At 36.7% G+C, this 24,052-nt stretch overlaps 2 protein-coding genes across 2 annotated transcripts in view; one reads left to right on the forward strand and one right to left on the reverse strand.

Annotated features, from left to right (window-relative positions):
* Window positions 1–2,312: 2,312 nt before the first annotated feature.
* Window positions 2,313–7,166, reverse strand: anapc10 (anaphase promoting complex subunit 10). The gene is made up of 5 exons (XM_084428651.1): window positions 7,029–7,166; window positions 6,373–6,492; window positions 6,198–6,288; window positions 4,397–4,517; window positions 2,313–2,691 (listed from the first exon to the last, which is right to left on the reverse strand). Exons 2-5 carry the CDS (start codon window positions 6,485–6,487, stop codon window positions 2,461–2,463), a joined length of 558 nt encoding a protein of 185 aa, XP_084284777.1. The 5' UTR covers window positions 6,488–6,492; window positions 7,029–7,166; the 3' UTR covers window positions 2,313–2,460.
* abce1 (ATP-binding cassette, sub-family E (OABP), member 1) overlaps window positions 7,143–24,052 on the forward strand; it is a 28,304-nt gene continuing 11,394 nt past the window's right edge. Inside the window, exons 1-9 of the mRNA XM_084428599.1 lie at window positions 7,143–7,345; window positions 14,351–14,518; window positions 16,132–16,217; window positions 19,261–19,358; window positions 20,481–20,598; window positions 21,063–21,200; window positions 22,192–22,261; window positions 22,519–22,615; window positions 23,828–23,917. Coding sequence (XP_084284725.1) covers window positions 14,416–14,518; window positions 16,132–16,217; window positions 19,261–19,358; window positions 20,481–20,598; window positions 21,063–21,200; window positions 22,192–22,261; window positions 22,519–22,615; window positions 23,828–23,917 — 800 coding nt within the window. The 5' untranslated portion in view covers window positions 7,143–7,345; window positions 14,351–14,415. The remainder of the gene's footprint in view (window positions 7,346–14,350; window positions 14,519–16,131; window positions 16,218–19,260; window positions 19,359–20,480; window positions 20,599–21,062; window positions 21,201–22,191; window positions 22,262–22,518; window positions 22,616–23,827; window positions 23,918–24,052) is intronic.

The raw sequence follows: 24,052 nt of genomic DNA on the forward strand, positions 1-24,052 counted from the left end.
TTATAAATGTGGCGCTCAAAACTGATTACTGTCCGTCGCAGACTGGGAGGAGCAGTTGCGCGCAGTTTACCTTCCCGGTACTTTAGACCGCGGTGTAAACGCAGAAAGCAACCGGTCTGGGGCAAAAAAGGTTCCTGGGAAAAAAGTTCCTGGGACAAATTGTTCCGGGTAATTTCGGTGGAAAAGCGGCTTATGGTGGTGACGGTCTGAGTGAGGTCGAAATAGACCCGATCACCGGTGATCAGCGCGAGATGCATGCCGGTTAGAAATGTGTCCGAGTGCGGTCCGCCTTGCTCTGATGTCACGCTGACGTATGTCAAAAATCTCTCGCGAGCGCTAGGCGGTGTCGGATTCTGCAGTCAAGCGCAGTTGCTCTCCACCGACTGCGCTGATCAAAAGCATGATGGGAAACGACTTGCTGACGACACAGCTTAATGCTCATTGGTTTAAACAACTGTGATGTATTGTTCTCTTTTAAAATGTTTGATTTTAAAACTCTAATATCATGTTTTATGTGTATATGTTATGTGTGAATATTCCCAAACTATCTGACAGTGCGATCTCTTTGGGTTATGCAATTTAATTTTTATTAAAAATAAATAAAAATAAAAACATATGTCTGTATTAAAGAAAAAATTATTGATAAACATGTATTTGCAATGGAATTAAATAACAAGTACTTTGGGTGTCTTGTTCATTTTATTTATTTTCATATAAAAGCAACAGAACTCGAATTACATCCAGTTTATTAGCAACACTGTGCACGAGCGTGAATCCCGCGATATCCATCTTTGATCTCACAGGTGTCTGATCCACTACGAGAAGAGAGATCTGTCCGGCTTGCCTGCGCTTTTTTCACTCCTCCCCTCACTGCAGCCGCCTACTCTCGCATACATTTCAGGCGAGGCAAGGCGCATCTCAAACAAGCCTATTTTAGCTCTATGATATTTAGCAGTGATATTCCTAGACGTTTCTATTTACAGCGAAGTAAGTTAATAGCCTGCACATAATATGATATCATTATAATATAACAATATAATATGTAACAAAGTTTAGTGTCTTCAATAAATTAATTAAAAACATACAGCAAAACACACCTGACATTTATTTTCTGGAAGTATATTAGGAACCTTGCTGTATTTTTGTGTAATTAATTAAGAGATAGTTCTCCGCCATCTTACTCTGACGAAAATGACTTGACGTAGTAAACATGACTTCCCAGGAGGACTTGAACGCTTTACAGGGAGCCTGGGTTACAGAGAGCCAGCAATCTAACATACTGTCTAGATGAGCTATGAGGGAGAAGACCTTACCAAAACGACTCTGAGGCCTAAAGTTTCCTCAGTCCTAAGCTCAGGACCGCTTACCAAGGAGGCTTACAGAAAGCCTCACAGGAGAGGGGCAGTTATGACAACTATCTGAACCTTTTCTTCTAAGAGTGTACTAATTGTTTGAAAGCTGATTCTGTGACAGTAACTCTGCAATGCTTTGGCATTTTGACACCAAACATTGTTACCTCACATTGACCACACTATATTGTCTAACAGCGCCACCTACTGATCAAAAGTGATAAGCAAGTCAATCATATTACAGTGAATGTATTTGTGATATATCTGCCATTTTGAATAAAATCATCTAAAACATATTTAATTACTTATTGCTGCAGTTTTTCTCCCAGTCATACTTCCCTGTCATATTGTTCCTTTTTGTGCTTGGCCCAGATAATTGCAGCTATATTTACTGATTAGGCCTGTATGCTAAGAGTGCATGTTTAAATGTTTAAATACAAATATTTATGTCTGTACTGTATTAAGTTCACAAACAGTAACACTTTACAATAAGGTCTCATTTGTTAACATTAGTTAATGCATTAACTAAAATGAAATAACAAGGAGCAATATGTACTCACAGCATTTATTAATCTTTGTTTATTCATGTTAGTTCACAGTGCATTAACTAATGTTAACAGATACAACTCTTGATCTTAAAAATCTAGGAGCAAATGTTGAGATTAACATTAAGATTAATAAGAGATATTGTTCATTGTTAGATCATGCCAACTAATTAAGTAATGTTAACAAATGAAACCTTATTGTATAGGGTTACAACTTAACACAACGACCGATAAAAACCCATGTATGTCTCGACAAAGTGGAGTAAAAGCCAATCAGTCACACTGAAGCATGCAGAGATTTAGTGAGCAAATCTGTGTCTTTCACAGTTTAATAAAACAAGCTAAACATGAGAGCGGTGTATCTCTCCAATCTATCCTGCTGTAAAAGAGCATCAAGAAATACAGGCTGCTTTCATTATTTCAAACAAACATTTATTTCCCGTAGATTTGCATGTGTACATAAACTGAACTTTGAACTCTTCTCTTTACAAAACACACCTTTGCACATTTTAAAACAACTGAAAACATTTAAATCTTGAACAGAGTCTTATGGGAAGGCACCTCGGTCATCTGATGGTGCGGTACATCATGAAGTCTACAGTGGTGCATCGTGGGAACTTGCCGATGGAGCTCTCCTCCACGGGTGTGTAGACTTTGATCTGCCGCATGTGTGTGTCTCGTCCGTTCTGGTGGTTTGCCAACACGGCGATCTGGATCATGAAGGTTCTGATGGGATTGTTCACCAGATCCAACAGAGGGATGTGAATCCAACCGCTGGGCTCCACCATCTCCAGCTGCTGCTCACACACACACACACACACACACACACACACACACACACACACACACACACACACACACACACACACACGCTCGTGTTACAATCCAAGGGTTTATTTTGAGAAAATGCACAGTATTCTGATTGTTTAGACATGGTTTTAAGCAAATAAATACATACATTTTTAGGCATGAAAGATTGATTTAAGTTGAGAAAAACAAGTAAATTTTACCGTTTAACATCATTAGATACAAATAATGTACCATAGAATGCCACAAACGACCAATCACAATCAAGTATTTGAGCTTATAGATTAAGGCTATAACATCAAGTCACCTTTATTTTTATAGTGCTTTACAATGCAGAATGTTTCACAGCAGCTTCACAGTGATAAACAGAATCAATGATGCATTGCTAACTTAATTAAATATGAGACTAATTTAATTTCAGCAGTAACTCATCTGTGTAACTGTGTGAAGTTCATCTATAGAGAGCATTAGCGCTCGCCTAGCTTTTCAGCGCCGTTGGTTCCGGAACTATTTGTCCCATTCATTTCTCCCATAGGGATTTAAAAAAAATCTTTGTTAATGCATTATAAGCCATGAACCAAACCAACCAGCCTCGAGGTCATAACATTACAAACTTTGATTTGAAGCGAAAACGTCTTTGAAAATCTGACAAAAATACAAAGGTACAAGACTGTGAACTTAACAGCTTTAGTGAGGGAAAGAACTACAATCCCACAAAGCATTGCGAACAGCATAATGATGGAGAAATATAAATCTACTCATTAAAAACATGTTGATTATGTATATAAAACACTATATTTTAAGCAGTCATATTCAAATATGTTTTTTGAGAGCATAGAGAATTCACAGTGCTTCATTAGAGTGGCATGTTCTGCTTGTTTCGTCTTTTCGATTGGTAGAATTTTCTGTACAGCATTATGGGTAATGTAGTTTTTCCACAGTTTAACAGCTGAATTTTACAGTGAATTCTGCTTTTAAATACGATTCTTTTTAAAACTAAATTGAAATAATGCAGTCTATGGAAGCTTTTCCACCACAGAATAAAAAAGGTAATTGTGACTTTTATTCTCACAATTGCAAATTTACATATCGCAATTCTGACTGTATATCTCATTATTGCACGATGTAAAGTCACAATTGTGTTTTATAAAGTCAGAATTGCATGGTATAAAGTTGCAACTGTGAAAAATTACTTTTTCTCAGAATTGCATGTTTATATCTCGCCATTCTGACTTTATATCTCACAATTCTGAGAAAAGATGTCAGAATTGTGAGATATAAACTTAAACTTGTTAATAAAATCAGAATTGTGAATTTATATCTCGCCATTCTGACTTTATAACACACAATTGCAACTTTATTTCACGCAATTCTGACTTTAAATCTCGCGACTGTGAGAAATAAAGTCAGAATTGAGTGATGTAAACTCGCAATTGTGAGATAAAAAGTCGCAATTATCTTTTAAAATGTTTTATTCTGTGGCGGACACAAGCTTCCATAGCAGCAAAATACTATTGATTAACAACCTCGTAGCTCACAGTAAGGCTGTCTTTTAAAGTCTATAAATTATCGTTAAAAATAGATTTCCCTGTGGAGAACTGAATGTAGTTTTTACTTCCGGAACCAACTATTGAAGAAAACAACGGTGTGATTATTCAGCTGGAGTCGGTTCTGTCTGTGATCCGCGTCTCTTACCCGGATCTCCTGCAGGTTGTGGAAGTTGTTCCCCACTCTGACCGAGATCTTGCTGGGAGTGTAGCTTTCATCAGATTTATAATCGGCATAAATGCACAGCATCTTCACAGTGGTCTTCCTCCTAACATGACACAATCACAGCCTTTCAGTGTCTAGAACATTTAAGCAGTCACAAACCCAAATATATATTATAATATTCATCATAAAACATGAATGCGCACTTTAAAACGTTCCAGTTTACTGTTTTCTAAACAGTATGCACTGATTTTTTTTTTTATTTTTTTTTTATTTTCTCTCTTAAAATACATTTGCTTGTGCCTTAATTATGTTGTTCAACAGAACCACATATACCTTATCCTTTTTCTTGATTTTGTATTGCCCTATTGTGTTTCACTGTAATTTGTAAATTTGCACTCCTGTGTTTTGTGTATTTATTATGTAACTCTATGTTGTCTGGCACATTTTTCGCCTTATCTTGGCCTTGCAAATGAGAATTTGTTCTCAATCGGCCTACCTGGTAAAATAAAGGTAAAAAAAAAAAAAAAAAAAAAAAAAAAAAAACCTTGGGTCAGAATTATTTTAAGTGCCTGTCACTGTTTCCAATACAGACTTGCTTTAAATGACATTTAATGAACAAATCAGCAAAGCATTGAAATTTCAATCCAATATGAGACATAATTTGAGCAGAGACCTTAAGTTACTAAAAATGTAAGGTTAGACATAATGCTTTTATTTGATATACAACAAAATGTAGAGATTAAATGATTACAGTACTTTCCCACATCTTTTGATGAGTGCATTTCCATAACCTTTACAGTCATATTATTACTGGATAAGGATTTTAAAAACTTATTTCATTCACACTGTGCTCACAGACACAAACCAAGTAATCAGCTACATATTTAGGAGCTTAACTAGAAATATATTTACAAAATAAACCTACCTGATTTTTCTTTGATCTATAATTAATTTTCCACTTTTCCAGTCCTTTAAAATGAATGGCTGGATAAAAATGTTATATATATATATATATATATATATATATATATATATATATATATATATGTGTGTGTGTGTGTGTGTGTGTGTGTGTGTGTGTGTGTGTTGATTGCTGACGAACATGACGCTGAGCAACAACTCACTGCATGATGGAGCCTATAATGCAGTAAGAAAGACCCTAAAAATCTGAATATCAGGGCAAAAATGCCCCTGTATAAGTTTTTGTCTTCCTGAATTAATTGAACGAATTAATGAATTAATGACTCAATGACTTTAGATATTTACTGCCACCTACTGGCAGTTTTAGTTTCTTATTTAGAGCATCACTTCGTTAAAAAATGTCCATATTAATAAAAAACCCATTAATGATATAGTTCACCCAACAATTAAAATTCTGTCATCATTAAATCCCCCTCGTGGCTGTTGTAGCCTGAAAGTTTGTGCAATAAATTCTATGTTGAATCGAATTAAATATTTATTTTTCAAGCTACTTTTTGTAATGTCTAGTGATGCTTTTCTCATTTAATACAATAAGGACTTCAAGTGATATTTTGGGGAACATTTCTCAGCCAAATTTGATGTGCAATTAATTTGTGATTAATAAAATTAATGAATCCCCACATTGTGTAATTAATTAGATGTGTGTGTTTAGTAACTGACTAGCATTTATGTCAACCAGTCAATCACACAAACACATTTATTAGCTGTAAACAATAGTTTTATAACATCTGAATAATGGCAGATGAATCGACCCCCGATGCTGTGGATCAGTCATACAGTGGCTGTTTGAGACTCATCGTACCTGAACTGAATGTTCACTAGATGTGGCTGAGAGCCATCGGACTGCCAGTACGTCTCCAGATTATCATCCCTCAACTGGTCGACTCCAAAGCCTTCGCACAGAAAGAGAATGACACAATGAAAAACTAAACACAGGTGTGCAATGATCAAAAACAGAGAATAAATAAGACACACACCTGGCTTGCACGAGGACAGCGACCACACGGCTTGAGACCCGATCTCTCGGACGGTCCCGGTGCGCTCCAGCTGCTTCGGGTCGGCACCTGGGGGGGTTTTGGTGGCGGTCGCCATGGTTACTGAGGAAAGAAAACGAGGACAGACAGATGGGATGGAATTAAAAAACACCCACAGACAGCATTAAAACATTTATTAAATAAAGATAATGCAATGTGCAGTAACCCCAACCTAACAATAACCCTAAACAATGCAATGTGCAATTGCTTTACATATATATTTTATTACTAATATTGACATTAATTTGTAGGTTTCACTTTAAAAAGAATAAAAATGCTCCATGTCCACAAAACTAAAACGATGGCAATACAATGTTATTTTTTAGATAACAATAAAAAATCTTCTTTTATATATATATATGTGTGTGTGTGTGTGTGTGTGTTCCAGAACATTATTTTAACTAGCATCTTATAATAATATGTAATATTCAACTGATATATGTATCATAGTGCCATAACAGATATACTTAATATACGTAATAAACACGTTTACAAAGTAAAAAAAGAGATTTGAATTTTACAACAACACACGGTTGTTTAATCAAAAATATCTACCTTTAATTGATGTAATACAACAAAACAAAGCCACAGTTACTCACCGGCACTCAAAAACACTTCTTCTTACATCTGTTTCCACAACTAACTGACGTATAGGAAGATTTTCTTAAAAAAAGGGAAAATATAATCGTACACATCTATGCACTGTTCGCATTTGCCCGGCATTGGCGCACTCTGATCACGTCACGGTTCTTGGATCGCGTCGCGTCCCTTTAGCGTCGCGCGCTCTGGCGCCATCTTTGCTACCGGTGTTGTCTCGTGCGCGCCGTAGCAGCACGCGCTGGTCGTCTCTTCACACAGCAAGAAGAAACTCAACGCTTATTAACGCGTTATACTGCGTTGTTCCCATCAGCGGGAGGTGAGCAGCGTTTTATTGACATTTTGTAATGATTAAATGGAGATGTGTAGGTAGTTTGAAAGACAAAAAAAACGCACCAGCTGTGTGCGCGCATGCCGCCCCTATGCGCGAGGCCTTTTCTTCTTTCATTAAAAAATATCCCCGGTTTCAACGAATATTTAATGAAAGTCATTCTGAACAAAGTGGAAAACAACTAAGCAGACGTTTTAGAAAGACAATGACACATAATGTAGTGTTTTGGGGGGTAAAATAAAGCAGGGAATTCTCTGAGGGAAAGTCTTGCGTCATCTTTCGTTATTCCCACTAGTGTGTGAGAGAGTCACGACGAGCGCGCGCACGTGCTTAATATAACCGAATCTGGCTATTTCTGATTGTTTATAGCCGTTTTAAAGGTAGATCTGAATGTAATGTTTTTGTGCATAATGTATAAACATCGTTTATGGAGTGTACTAGTCCAATCGGTTCGGATTCAAAGGGTGCTGTGGTGTACGAACCATTAATCAATGATCTGGTCTGGTAATGTAACGATTGTAGGTTCGAGTCCCACCAAGAGGTGCATAAACTATGACAAGAGTGTCCTTGTTCAAGACGATGAACCTCAGGTTATTCCAGCATAAGTGAAGAATGAGTCACTGCCTCTGATAACTGACTCATTATTAATTATCAAATGACTAACATATGTGTTCAATAGGATGACAGTGCAGTGTATTGCATGTTTAAACGAGCTGTCACGTGATGCCAGCGCTGCACTGTAAAGATGGCAACTCAGCAACTTCATTCATCCTGAATGTGAGCTGTCTATCTGTCTATATCTATCTGTCTCTGACTCATGAAACCACCACATCAGACCAGGTTTTGCTCGCCAGACTTATCACGTTTTACACGGCTGCCATCAGGAAAGCATTTTGTTGGGAGTGTGTAACAGCTGGTGTCCGTTATATCTGATCGTTTGCATGAGTTCATGTGTGTTAACAAGTGATAAACTGGTTTCAATAGCCACTGTGAGGGTGGCAAGGTGGTTTCTTAAAGGGATAGTTCACCCAAAAATGAATATTCTGTCATTAATTCCTCAACTTCATGTCATTCCAGACCTGTAAGACCTTCGTTCATCTTTGGAACACAAATTAAGATATTTTTGATGGCTCAGATTCAAATAGCTCCATTGATCACTGTGTAATTAACACTTTGAAGGCCCAGTAAGGTAGGAAAGACATCGTTAAAATAGTCCATGTGCCTACAGTGGCTCAACCTGTATTTTATGAAGCGACGAGAATACTTTTTGTGCGCCATATATCTTAATTTGTATGATATTGATATCATTTTGATATTGTGCAGCCCTAATTACTCCCTCCTGAAGTGTGTTATGTTGCCGTTTATCTCTGTCTGCGTCTGAAATGGCATACTCTCTTGAGTAGGTACTTACTGTGAATAAGTAATTACTCTGCAACCTCTAATAATGTACATTGTATTAGAGCCCGACCGATATATCGGCAGGCCGATATTATCGGCCGATATTAGGCATTTTCCTAACTATCGGTATCGGCATTTCTAATGGCCGATAAATTAATATAAAAAAAAAATGCAGCGTGCGCTGTGCATGATTTATGTAAGGATGACGCTGCCAATAAAGCACCTAAAAGCTGTCACAAAGAACTGGCAAAAGTGGCAAAAAATAACAGCCGCTTCTGGTGTAGACACAGTGTTAAAGCTTTTTGAGCTTCGAAGCTTCGGTAGTAATGGACATCGGATAGACGGTGCTGAACATATTTTTCTCTCTAATAAAGGTAGGATTCTCTATGTGTCTGTATGTCCGTTTGCATTTTTATTATTTAATCCAATCGACTTTTCAAGGGAGTGCATAATTTGTGGCATTTGGTGCAATATAGATGGACACGCGAGATGCGACACGTTCAGAATTAATACACTTTTAGTAAACTACAGAACAGCGCGAGCTGGAAGCGGCGCACCTCCCGCAGGCAGAGAATGCGTCCGAGAAGGACACTGCAGTGATATAAAATGCACACACACAGGTCTGTTCAATTAAGGTCGAATTAAGCAATACTTTTAAGGTAATCTAATATTTTTCTGACTAACAAATTACTGACAGTAAAGGGTAGATTTAAATAAAGAAAAACGAAATTTAAATAAAGAAAAACGAAATTTAAATAAAGAAAAACGAAATTTAAATAAAGAAAAACGAAATTTAAATAAAGAAATTACAAAATTTAAATAAAGAAATTACAAAATTTAAATAAAGAAATTACAAAATTTAAATAAAGAAATTACAAAATTTAAATAAAGAAATTAAACGAAATTTAAATAAAGAAAAAGGAAATTTAAATAAAGACAAAACGAAATTTAAATAAAGAAAAACGAAATTTAAATAAAGAAAAACGAAATTTAAATAAAGAAATTACAAAATTTAAATAAAGAAATTAAACGAAATTTAAATAAAGAAAAAGGAAATTTAAATAAAGAAAAACGAAATTGTTAAATTAAAAAACGAGATTAATTTAAATTGATAATAACGGGTAAAAAGGCTAATACATTTTGTTTCTATTATTCTATTTTCCACAATGTCAAAGCAACGCAGCTTAACCCAAAACACAAGCTCAGACATGCACTTTGTCCATACAAACTCCGCTGTTCTGCGCTCTAGCCAGAGAACACCGTTGCTGGAACACTCAGACGTCGGTTATATTTCTAGCATGCACTGCACGCGTTTTCCGCGTGGCTTGAGCCGGGCCTGAGAGACGAGTGTCTCACGCAGGCAGTGTGCAAACTCCAACCTGTTAACATGGGAGCCGAAATAAAAACGGCCATGCCACGCAGTCAGTGTGTCGCCGGCCTTATTCAAGCGCGAATGAGAACCGTTTCGCGGGGGATCCCAGATGTGAAAAAAAAAACCGAATATTCAAATGTCAAATTTTCAAATCCACTACCAACCCACCGAACAAATATTCGAATATTCGGGTCCAGCCCTACTCCAATAATTTATATAATTATAACACTTTATATAGGGCCATTTTGCATTAAGAGTAGGCTAGCCTAGTTTCACATTTAGTACATTTTGCTTACTAATTTAAAATAGTATAAAACTACTGTACATAGGCTATGTAATTATAAACGTTTTCATTATGATATGATTCATTTTACTTTACTAAAAAGATCTGAGTTCTTCCTCCACTGGTAGATATTAGTAGCCTGGCTAACGTCAGACCAAGTCTCATTGAGACTTGGTCTGGAAACTACGTGCGCATTTTCTCGTATTTGAGGCGTGGTTTACGAATGCCCAGAGCCGTTTATTGGGCGCTATGAATGTCTATCAAATGCGCCTGTATGTAGCTCATAGCCAATCGCTTCAATTATACCAGATGACGTATGTAGAGTGAGAGAAATTCGACGAGGAAAAAGACGATGGGTCAAAGATTTATTTGTACACGATGGCGTTTAGCGAATATTACCGTTTGTGAAAGATAAACATGAGGGTAGAAGGTAACGTCGAGTCTGATATAAACAAACTGCTTCGGTGTCGTCATCATCTTGCTGCTCCCTCCCCGTTCTGTGATTGGTTCCCTTTTTCAGGGGAAAAATTGTCCCATGGTGTCCAGACTGCCTAGCAGCGTGAATAGAATCGCGCTGCGAGCAAGGCAGTATGGGGAAACCCAGGCTAAGATATTAGAGAAATTAAGATTAAAAATAGAAGATAAGGTTTTGTCAGTGACACTTTTGATATATTTATTGATACAAGTTATGTTTTAAATAAGGTGACTAAATTAAAAGGACAAAGTCGTTAGTGAAGATTATGCAACAGAATTTAGAATATAATAAAATATAAAATGCAATGCAAACTAGTTTGGTTACAGCTCAAATTCTCATTCTATCATTCACCCTGCCTCCATTACATATCTTTGTCACACAAGTGTTTGATCACCACATTTGAGTGATCATTGCAAAACGTTTATATATTTATTCTGTTTATACTGTGTATTCTATATACAGTACCCATCAAAAGTTTGTACACACCAATTGGAAAGTGTGTCCAAACTTACTGTACTATAATACACATAAATAATATTGCTACTGTATTATAATATACACATAAATAATATCGGCCGATATATCGGTATCTGGCTTTTTTTTATCGGTATCGGCATCGGCCCCCAAAAATCCATATCGGTCGGGCTCTACATTGTATATAGTATGAGTCAGTGTAATCCAGATGTACTACATTCGCCATGTTGTCATTATCACATGACCTCCCAGCGTCGCTTCACTGACATTGATAAATCCTCTCCCGTGGCATCATGGGACAGTAAAGTGTCCATCGCATGCACACTTCAGAATCTCACTGGAAGTAGTCGGTCATGCGGGAACTTTTATGAGTGCTATGCATTTGGAAATGCTTATTAAAGAGCTGCTGCGTGACTGGATTTAGTGGGGAAAACACGAGTAAAACAAATGATTATCAGTGTAAACTAAAGGTTGAACTCGATACAGTGTTCCTTACAACTTACCAAAGATCCAGTGATCCGTGGATATTGACATGCCGCCAGGAATCGTGTTTCCTGACATTTATATGTGCCTGATTTTGACACCGGGAAATACATGAAGCAAATTTGCCTGTGAACGCTTTATATAAATACAATATAGGTCTAAATCTGGGTGATCACTTATATCAATGTTATATATATCATCAAATCGTCCAGCCCTAAACCTTTTATTGGGTTTTTTTTTTTGTCTGTTTATTTAAAAACATCTGATTATGCAGAATATACAATGATAAATATTTACTTGATGAGTTGTCAATACAATATATAACAATTAGGGATGTCCCGATACCACTTTTTCACTTCCGATACCGATACCGCAGCTTTGGCTATTTGCCGATACCGATATCAATCCGATATTTTTATTTTATTCTTGAACAAATACTAATAATAATAAAATATAATGGAAGCACTCTGCTCAATTAGCCACATAAAAACATCTCACTCAAATGGAGAACAAATACTTCTTCAGTATATAGTCCACAACAACAGTTGATAATGAAAGACTGCCAGCCTTTATTCAAGACCTTGAGATATGTTTGGTAACTTGAATGAATTTAAAATTAATTTGCTATATTTCAGATCAATATATTTGTTTCCTTAAAATTTTAAGTAACTTTAACTTTATTCTCATCTGAATTATAAATAATTTATTTCTGTATAAAATAATACTACTTTTAAAAAAACACATTTGATTTTCTTTTTTATTCAATGTAGAATGTGTAACTTAAAAATAAACAGATTAGTGCTCTTTTTTAGGACAAGAAATGAAAACCAATGCAATGATGAATGTCCAAAAGATGAGATCATTTTTAGGGATGCACCGAAATGAAAATTCTTGGCCGAAACCGAAAACCGAAGAAGAGGAAACCAAGGCCGAAAACCGAAACACCGAAATAAATTATGCCAATTATTGTTAGTACCATTGCATTTATGGCTATGACTGTGTACAAAGTTTACTAAAATCAAGGCATTGCAATTGCATAAATTAATATTAAAGTTTCAAAGAATAAATCCATTAAAATGTTATGCAAATATTTATTTAGCATTTGCAAAGTATAAAATTAAATGTTTAACTTGACCCCACTCATGTGTACATTAAATAATAATGTAAAAGCCTACTGGCCTGGAGAAAGGTTTAAAAATGAAATGCTCTCTCATAAAAACGAAGTGCATTTAGGTCAATACTGCCATAGCCCAAAATAATATCTGCAGTTATATGCTCATGGACGTGAGTTGCAAAAACCATAAACAGCTCAGGTAAACCTCTGAGAAATGACGGCTGCTCTGCACACACACGCAAAGGTCTCTCGCTCCCTCTCTCTGCCGCGCGCGCTACATATGCGCGCTCATGCTCGCTCGCGATTCCGGGAGATTTAAACTAATTTGCGGGCATTAGGGAGCCGGTATCAATACGCGGGAGACTCCCGGAACTTCCGGAAGACTTGGGATGTCTGTGTTTTGAAAATCGCTGTCCGTGGGTCACTCTTAGATATATTTAAATACGTCCACACCGCAGATATGTAATGTTGCTTCAGACAAGCACGTGCAGGTCGCGGTATCTGCTGTTTGCGTCATCACAACATTTCGGCCGTATTGTTTCGGTGATAAAAGTCTTTCGGCCGAAAACCGAAAATGCACTTTTGGGCCATTTTCGGCCGAAAATTTTCGGTGGCCGAATATTCGGTGCATCCCTAATCATTTTTGCTTTTAAACAGCGTGTGTGTGTGTGATTTTGGTTGGGTGACAGTTACAGTTTGACAAGAGTTTACAGTTTGACAAAAGCACAATGTTGTGTTTTACACAAATATAAGTAGGTTAAACACTTTTTGCAGTTTTAATGATGTCCTGTATGAAAATGACGGAGTGTGTTTTTATGTTTCCACTGTTCGATCGCGCCCATGCCTCTCTCTCTCTGACACACACACACACTCCAGCATTGCAATCTTGACATCGCAGCCTGTTCATTTTGCTGCGTTCACACCAAACGCGAATAGAGCGTCAAATTTGCGTCTATTGCGTCTAGTTCGATGCTTGAACAGTTTGAATCCATTCGCGCGTCCAAAGCCAATATATATAGGGTGTGATTTTTACCCCTAAATTCAGCATATTGACACAAAATGAAAACTGCAAATCCACCTTTCTCTGCCTGGATCCCGTTGTTTCTGTGAATCGCAGCGATCCATCTGCTTCTCTGTTCTGTAGCTTTCGTAAAAATATACCTCCGATTTCTTGTCAAATCTAGTTGTACAGTCAATCTCAAAACTCTTTCCCGTTTTAGATGTTTTTCGTGGAATTCACGCTGAAAACAAATGCCGCCACTCAGTCTTTTTGCCACTCAGCGAATGTATAATAGAGCTTTTTAATCGGACAACAGAATGCATGTATAACAGGCCTATAGGATAAACATTAATTTTGTTTCGGACGCAGCTCATATCTCTCTCTCTCTTTCTAGTGAGGTCTAGGCCTCCTGTTTTCCTGTAGATCTGCGTCGCCGGTGTGCGACATCAAACCAGCCAAATGGCCGACAAGAACACCAGAATCGCTATTGTGAACCACGACAAGTGTAAGCCCAAGAAATGCCGTCAGGAGTGCAAGAAGAGCTGTCCGGTGGTGCGCATGGGTAAGAATCGCACGCTCAATTCGCTTGACTTCAGGCTTTGTGCGTTATTGATGTGTACTCAATTCAAGTCACATGTATTTGTAAAGTGCTTTTCACAATACACATCATTTCAAAGCAGCTTTACAGAAAATGCATTACAATTTAGAGTGATTTGTGTATTTCAGTCATGTATTTCAGAAATGTACATAATACAAATCTGAGGCTGCGTTTACACTTGGCATTAACATGCGATCACCGTGATCCGATCAAGCAGATCGGATCATAAGCCAATCAGGACAGGGTGCGTTTACACCTGTCCACATCAAGTGGCTTCTGTATCTGGATAACAGATCGGATCTCGCATTCCCAGGGGGAAAAAAAGACGACAAATAAAGGATGGCTCCGGTGCAAAGTCGACCTGAAGTGGTTTTCAGTCGGGGGACATTTTACAAATCTCGCAAAATGAGGATGAAGAGGCTGCAAGTGCTAATGATGTGGATAGATGCCGTAACGGAAACGGTACAGAGAAACGCATGGGTCTGAGAACGTTGCCAGCTGTGCTGGGGAAAATGTGGGAAAAAATAAATACTCTGAACCCTAAGTAGGTTTACAGAAACGGAGAAAGTCAAAAAGCGTTAGTTTGTGCCCCGCTCGTATATTAAAGACAGTGGGCGGGGCTTAGTGTGACGTCCAGCTGTGAATGCAGACACGATGGCTGGATTGCATTTACGTTACACTGAAATGAATGAAATCTTTATTTCGAACAATTAAAAAATAAATTAAACAAGAACACAAGAAATATCCATCAATAAAATAAAACAAAAAACAAGAAAAACAAGAAAAACAAAAAAAATGTTTGCATAATAATCAAACTGTTTGAAAGGGGATAGGTAGAAGCCCTAGGCTTATCAGGACCTACCCCAGTACCTACCCAAACCAAATCACAATCGAACAAGATAATCCAACATAATGTTTAAGATAATACAGAAAAAACTACTAAATTAAATAATGCTTTATCTTAATATTAAGATAAAGATAAAGAAGCATAAACAAAAACCATTATCAAGAATGCTTTACAAGTTAAGAGTTATAATTCACCCTCACCACTTCTGTACTTATCAAAAAATAAAATCCGATTTCAAAGATCCGATAACAAAGCGTCCTCGACTACTTCTGAACCCGGACACGCTGATCGGACTACATTCCCATCAGAAGCGCGTTTACACTGGTCTTTCAATGTGTATGTGGACAACATCCGGAGACAGGGAGCATGTTAATGCCAAGCGTAAACGCGGCCATAGTTGTTTTAAAATGTAGTAATTTAAGCAATGTAATATTTTAATGCAGAAACAATGAGCTCATTGAAGTAATGAATACTTGTTTAACAAATGATTATGACATTTATTTTATTTTGGGGATATTTAATTTGATTTTATCAATCAATAAATTCCATTAGAAACAAACCTTGTTGTATTATTTGAATTTAATACTGTGAAGCTGCTTTGATACAATCTGTATTGTGAAAAGCGCTATACAAATATACTTGACTTGACATTTAGACAATGTAGCATTGGTGCATGTTGATTCAGAGTTAGCTTCATCTGAAGTCCTGAAGTGCTCGTGTGTTTCCTCAGGGAAGCTGTGTATCGAGGTCTCGCCTCAGAGTAAAATCGTCTGGATCTCAGAGTCTCTCTGCATCGGATGTGGAATCTGTATCAAGGTATTTGAAGGACCCAATCGCATCCCTCGAGCATTTCACTAGAGCTTAACCCTGTAAAGCATCATATCAAGCATCGGACAGGGTTTAAAATGAAAGCCTTTATCTTGAATAGCTATTGCTACGTCTCAATTCGCCTGCTTGTACTACGCCCTAAAAGTATGTACTCTTTTTGTGAAGAAAAAGCAGATACTTTTGAGTGTGTGTAGCAGAAGAGTAGACAAGCTTTGGGACATACGATCACGTCATACAATTGCGTCTTTAAAGGGATAGTTCACTTTGAAAATAAATTTTGATATGTTTTAGCTTACCTCAAGGGCATCCAAGATGTAGGTGTCTTTGTTTCCGCAGTAGTTTCAATTTGGATATTTTTAGGTCAAACCGTTCTTGTCTTGACAGTCATATAATGCAGGTCTATGGTCACTGGCTCAAAACACAAGCACAGAGTCCAAATTAAAACAATTCCCCACGTCCAAATGAAACAATTCCCCATCATAAGTACACATTGATGGCCTAAGACACGAAACGAGCGGTTTGTGTGAGAAAACAAACAGTATTTATATCGTTGTTATCTCTTGAAAACAGCACACGTCCAAATGATCTGACGGTGCGGGCGGGTATAGATATATACATAGATGTCGCCTTGGCTACGGTTTCGTTCCAATGAACTGCAGTAGCCAAGGCGACATCTGCATGGTACCGTTGCTCAATAGTATGTTCCTGCAAGATGGTCAAGGCCACACCCAGCCTCCATCTTGCGCTGCCTTTCTACTCCTCATTAACATTTAAAGCTACAGACACCGAAACGGCCCGTCTAAAGGAAGCTCATTCTGGGACTGGCTTGTAGTGGCTATCTGCACCAAGGCTGAATTTTTGGAAAAAGATTTCAGATACAGTACTAGGGACCACTAATGCCTATATTAAAGCCTACAAAAAGTAGCATGTCATGGGCAGTGTTGGTCAAGTTACTTGGAAAAAGTAATTAGTTACTGATTACTGATTACTTCTCCAAGAAAGTAATCCAGTTACTTTACTGATTACTTATTTTCAAAAGTAATTAGTTACTTTACTAGTTACTTTACTAGTTACTTTTCAAAAACATGATGCACGAAATGAATACGCTATAAAGCAATATACCTTTCTGCTTAATTATATTCTTTCTGCATATTCCATCATCTAAAATTGAATTAAATGAAACATTCTTTTTTAAAACTTGTTTTATTAGTTTCAGTATTTTAACTTTATGCACATTGCATCAATGACTCACTCATTAAGATGGTCTCCTGCCGCCTCCTACTGGCGGTTTATTTTTAAATTATTTCTATGCATAAATAATATTTCTTATTTGTATATTCAAAAAATATTTTAAATAATCTCATTACATTATTTAATGCAGTTTATTTGATTGGTAACAGGCCTTTAGCATCTTATTATTCTATTGTAATTTATTGATCAAATTTAAGAATTTTAAATCAAAGATGAAGCAAACGATTAGGGAAAAATACCCTTTATAAAGGTTACAATATCATAAATATGCCGATTTATATATGTTAAAGCTGACTGAACTGATGAGAATACTGATTCGGAATAAATTATATTTACAACACACACAAAAAAATCTAATTTTTTTCCTGTTCTAACAAATGTTTTTACTCGGACAAGTGAATGACCGACTGAAGGACAAATGAAAAGGCTTAAATGTTGAGCCCTGGTATATATTTTTTATTATTATTCATTTATTTACCCATAAACCTGGCTTTAGGAAGCCATAAGTTACAGTGGCAAGAATAACTTTGTGAAACCTTTGGGGGTGGTGGACAGGGTTTACATTAAGACAGGAGTTTGCCTTAATCTAGTTGATCATGCATTTCTTTTCTTTTATTCCACAGCTGATGTGTGCAGTTTTGTATTGCTTGCATTAAAATAATTTTCTCTTGATTTGTTTTTTAATTGCAGTCTTTTTCTTCTGCCATTCATGCTTATCAGCTCCATGCAATCTTAAGTTTTTCTTGGTTCAGCTGCACACAGTCTGAAAAGGTTTTTTGGCAGTTTGCTAAAATAAAAGAGCCATTCTTAGAGCTGTTGACTTTTCTACCTTGGGAAAGAACGTTAAACGAACAACTTAAAAGGCATGACAAATCATGACATAAGACTGACATCACTCACAACGTACCAATGCATTATCCCTCATGAACAAATATAACGTCTGATGTTTGCACGTGCATACAGTTTACCATTACGACATCGTTCATGAATAAACATGACGTCTGAACACGGACAAACGATGCGTGGTGACGCGTCAAAATTCACGCGTTTCGTTTAAAGACTTTTGAACGCGATCGCCTGCCATAGTGTTTACCACTGACTTCGCGGCGCTCATGTCATTGTCACTCACGAGTCACGACTCACGCCACGAGACAGTCTCAGTATAACGCAGTAACGCAGCCTGCTTACGGGGAAGTAACAGTAATCTAATTACTGTTTTTGCAATTGTAATCCCTTACTTTACTCGTTACTTGAAAAAGTAATCGGATTACAGTAACGCGTTACTTCTAACGCATTACTGCCCATCAGTGGTCATGGGACCTTTAAACAATGTTATCGCAGCTTTTCCTCATATCGTGCAGCCCTACTCAAAACCCTGTTGGTCATATTTGATGCTCGCATGTAAAATGATGTCTGGATAATCAAGTAAAACTGAGCTGCTTCATCTTGAAATATTATCAACAATATAAAAGTGAAGACATGAGCTGAAGGTGGACGTTTGTACTATTATACTGAACGACTGATACTTTTTAGGCTACTTGCTAAAAAAAAAGTCTAAACTATCAACCAGACGACAGAAGGCATGTGATTGTGTGCATCCGGTTTTACAGCAAGGTTTTGATCATGTTGATCACTTAAAGGCCTCAGAAATGTATGTATATATGCTTTATAGGGTTAAAAATGTTGTCAAATGCTCAATACTTACCATATACCTTAATAGTTTTCATAACCCTGAGTTATCATGTATTTAATCTGATTTGAATTATTTTGTTTCATTAAGAAATGTCCGTTTGGTGCTCTTTCCATCGTGAACCTGCCAAGCAACCTGGAGAAGGAAACCACACACAGATACTGTGCCAATTCCTTCAAGCTTCACAGGTACAAACATGCATCTCGTCTGAGTCGTACCTTAATCATGATTCAGTTTGTTGTGTTTAATCTGAGTTAGGGCTGTCAAAATGGCTGAAAAGCTCAATTCGAACTACTTTATTAAATATTTGCTAAATTTGAGTTATATTCGAATTCTAAAGGCAAGTCTTAGTTACAAAATGTACTGTGTTGTCTCCTATTCCCACAAGAGGGCGCAAGCGAATGCAATGAGCGAATATAAACCAATTGCTCGTGAACCGATCATCTCTTCCTTCTAGTTAATTTATAGTATCAAATAAACATGAATGAACATCAGAAGGAATGTTGTTTTAACTGCGGAAATACGTCAGTACACGCCGCTTTTCAAGTTCAAATCCTCCAACGTTTATCTACTAACTCTCCTGACTGCTTTGTCGGACAAAAATGGCAGGTGGCGGATTATGATTGGTCAGATCGCCTGTCAATCAAACTCCCTGCAAAGGGTCAATTCAAGTAACACATCTTTTATTGAAATGAAACATTTACTTTTTAAAATGCATTAACTTTTGAAACAAATATTCTTAAATACAATATAATTTATTTTCCTTGTACATGCATGGAAAATTGTTACAGTAGTGCATAAAACTGTGTTCGTGCATCAGTGACCTGAGAAAACACGATTCGACAGCGTAATGAACTACATCAACACAAACTGCCATTCAGAAACAATCCACTTCTACTCTCTACATCTGCATATTGTTCATCAAAAGCACCAGACGCTCAGCTTGATCTGCAGTGAGTGCGGAGCGCTTTCTGTTGACAGTGTTTCCAGCTGATGAAACACATGCTCAGCTCTGACCGATGTGCAGATTTGGTCAAGTACGTCTTTGCACGATTTTTGCCTCCAACTGAGAGGGTTTTCGCCTTTTCCCGCCATTTTTAAAATTAACAACGCAGCTGAACCGCGCTCTACTGGATGTGAGCTAACAAAACCAAACTGTGTCAGTTACGTCTTCATCGTGTCTCGTGCGCCTCTTGACACACCAAAAATTCTAATGCACAGGTTTTTTTCTTTTTTTTCCCTCTTTTTTGGGGGGGGAATTAAGACTTTTTATTTGACAGTCCTAACATGTGAGTGTTCATGTTTGTCAGGCTGCCCACCCCTCGTCCAGGTGAGGTGCTGGGGCTTGTGGGTACTAACGGTATCGGGAAATCCACTGCTCTCAAAATCCTGGCAGGAAAACAGAAACCAAACCTGGGGAGATTTGATGTGAGTTTCTCAGCGCACTCACAAACACAAACACAATCCAGATCTGATCCTAGTTCACATGTCTGTGTGCATATGTGTATCGTCATGTTGGAGATGTGCTTGTTTAATTTGTATATTGTATAATGTATAATGTATATTGTTGTTATATTATTAATATTTTGAATTAGCTTTATTTACATAATCAATTTTCATTTTAGTATCAGTTTAGTGATTATTATTTTTCTTTTTTGTACTGTTATGCCATTTTTATTAGGTTTATTTAATAATTATTAAATTTATATGAAAACACCATCCAGATCTGATCCTAGTTCACATGTCTGTGTGCATTTGTGTGTCTTCATGTTTGAGATGTGTTTGTTTAATTTGTGTGTGTGTGTGTGTGTGTGTGTGTGTGTGTGTGTGTGTGTGTGTGTGTGTGTGTGTGTGTGTGTGTGTGTGTGTGTGTGTGTGTGTGTGTGTTTCAGGCTCCCCCTGACTGGCAGGAGATCCTGGCGTATTTCCGCGGCTCCGAGTTGCAGAACTACTTCACTAAGATCCTGGAAGACGACCTGAAGGCCATCGTAAAGCCGCAGTACGTTGACCAGATCCCCAAAACTGTTAAGGTCAGTGTAATTTTAGTTTTTATTTTAGGGTTGTTATAGTTTTATTCATATTTTGAATTAGCATTTATTTTTATATTTTTTCGTTTTCTTGTTAATTTTAGTTACCTTTTTTTAGTAATTTCGTTGTGCTTTGGTCATTTTATTCGTTTTTTTATTTTTTATATTGCTATTTAGGTTTAATTTATTTTTAATTTCAGATTTAGTTTTTATATACTTCCAATTAAAAATTTTAGTTCTTCAACTTAAACTCAAAAGGCAACATTTCAGCTTTATTTGAGTTAACAGAAATGTTATTAATAGTTTTAGTTAATGATAATAACCCTGGTCAGTATGAAAGGAAGCTGATAGGGATGCACCGATATGAAAATTTTGGCCGATAATTCTTTAAATTTGAAAGCCGATAACCGATATATCGGCCCATAAATCTACATTTTTATGTAATTTGAGAGCCTGATTACAAAACAAACGCATTAATTCTTAATCAAGCAAATCCTATATTAGATAAATCAGATATATACACACAATAAACATAATATTACAACTTATTATTGCACAAAACAAAAGGCTACGAATGCACAAGCGAACTTATAGTCATAATTGTGTGACTCTATTCTGGATGTGCTCTTCCCGTAACGATGCGCTGAAACACGGGCTCACAAAACAACTCACAACATTCTTTTACAGTAGCATTTTTATTATAATTTTATGTCGCCTATATGACAGACATAAGTTTCACTTTACTGTATTTTCCTTTTCAAAGTGATTCCAATCATATTTCAAGCAATTAAAAACCTTCATGGCGAACAGTCGCATCTGAAATGTCTCAGATAAAGGAAATAATCCATTATTTATCAGCTTTAATATATATCGGACAAAATTTCTTTTTTGGTCAATAACATTAAAAGTGGATAAATATCAGCTGATACCGAGAAGCTGATGTAAATATGAGGTCTTGACTTGATTGTGTTGTGATTCTCTGTTTGTCCTGTAGGGGTCAGTAGGCGCCATCCTAAGCAGGAAAGATGACACAAAGACAGAGGAGCTGGTGTGTGAACAGCTGGGTATGTACACATGCATTTCTTTTTTGTGCAGTATTACCAAAGTCCCTTTAAAGCAAGACATTGCACTCTAGCAACCGGAGCTTCTAACGTTGATTGGCTCTTTTATTTAGAAGGCGGGACTTATTCCACCGTATTGTGCTTTGCACTGTTGTACATCTAAAGTCTTTGGTATTATTTATGTATTTAGAAATGTGACTGAATATTATAGTAGTTTTGTTGCATCATGTGACTGACTGTTCTGTTCCCTGATTGGTCAGATCTGTTGCACTTGCGTGAACGTAATGTCGAGGACCTTTCAGGAGGAGAGCTGCAGAGATTCGCCTGCGCAGTCGTGTGCATTCAGAGAGCTGATATGTGAGTCCCTCTGTGCTGCAGGGTTATTATCCTTAACTAAAGCCATTAAAGGGGTGGTGTAATGCCCTTTTCACAAGATGTAAAATAAGTCTCTGATGTCCCCAGAGGGTGTATGTGAAGTTTTAGCTCAAAATTCCCCACATATATTTTTTATAGCATGTTAAAGTTGTCAATTTTGAGGGTGAGTAAAAACGCGCTGTTTTTGTGTGCGTCCCTTTAAATGCAAATTTAAATTCGATCCGATTACCTCACGCAGACACGCACTGAAATTCTAAAAACGTTTAGCCTTTTATGTTCAATATGTAGAAGCAACAGGACATTTCTGAATAGTTAACTCCACATCAGCTACATAAATTCATCAACTAACCATCTTCTAGTCATTGATTAGCATATTCTGTCTGTAAATCATGTTCCTGGGGGCGGGGTTTATGTAAATATTGGGGTTTGTGATGTCACTAACCCGGGAGGAATGTCGTGTCGTCTCTACCAGCCGTTTGTTGTAGTCCTTAAAGAGAGATTTCTTTAAAAGCAAATATCTCCCTTTGCTTTGAACGTTGAGTGTCGTAACTTTGCAGATGTTGTTTATGCTCAAACAGCAACATTACACACTAACTAAAGTTAGAAAAGTGAAATCATAATCAGCCACCCCTTTAAGAACATTTTTGTTAACTGAAATAAAGCAGACATGATATAGAATATAAATGTTAGATTAAAAACAAAATTAAAATTGGAAACTAACTGAAATAAGTTTGTTGAAACACTAAAATTACTAATTGGAAATAAATAAACTAAAACTGAAATATAAATAAAACAAACCTAAATAGTGCAATTAAAAATAATTAAATGACAAAATTGCTCAAAAATGAAAACTGAAATTTTTTTGTTTAAAATAAAATTAATAAAACTATAATAGAATGTAAATATTAAAATAACACTGCTGTGCTATACACTTAAAAAAACAAGTTTGGTAATCAGTTTTAGTAATTTTGTTTTGTGCTGTTATGCCAATTTTATTATTATTATGAATTTTTTTATTTTTTTATTTTTTACTAATTTTAATACTTTCAGTTAGTTGCAAAGGCAGCATTTTTAAGTTCAAGTTTTTCATTAAATATCGAATTATTTTTTAGTTATTTTTCAATCAATGAAAACACATTTGAATAGTTTTGGTTAACAATAACACTGGTATTAATGTGGTTTCTCTCCCTGTAGTTTCATGTTCGACGAGCCGTCCAGTTATCTCGATGTGAAGCAGAGGCTGAGAGCTGCCATCACGATCCGCTCCCTCATTTCTCCAGATCGGTGAGTCTCAGTCCTTTAAAGGATCAGTTCACTTCACAATTAAAATTTCCTAATAATTTACTCAACCAAACATCATCCCAGATGTTCATGTCTTTCTTTCTTCAGTCGTAAATAAAACATTTTTTTGAGGAAAAC

Source organism: Rutilus rutilus, assembly GCF_951802725.1.
Source record: "Rutilus rutilus genome assembly, chromosome: 13".
NCBI lineage: Eukaryota > Metazoa > Chordata > Actinopteri > Cypriniformes > Leuciscidae > Rutilus > Rutilus rutilus.

Coding starts and splice junctions, on each gene's coding strand:
- anapc10 (XM_084428651.1), bottom strand. CDS start 6,487: ATGGCGACCGCCACCAAAACCCCCCCAGGTGCCGACCCGAAGCAGCTG. Junction 6,289..6,372: donor GCTGTCCTCGTGCAAGCCAG/GTGTGTGTCTTA, acceptor TTCTGTGCGAAG/GCTTTGGAGTCGACCAGTTG. Junction 4,518..6,197: donor CTAGTGAACATTCAGTTCAG/GTACGATGAGTC, acceptor GTGTCATGTTAG/GAGGAAGACCACTGTGAAGA.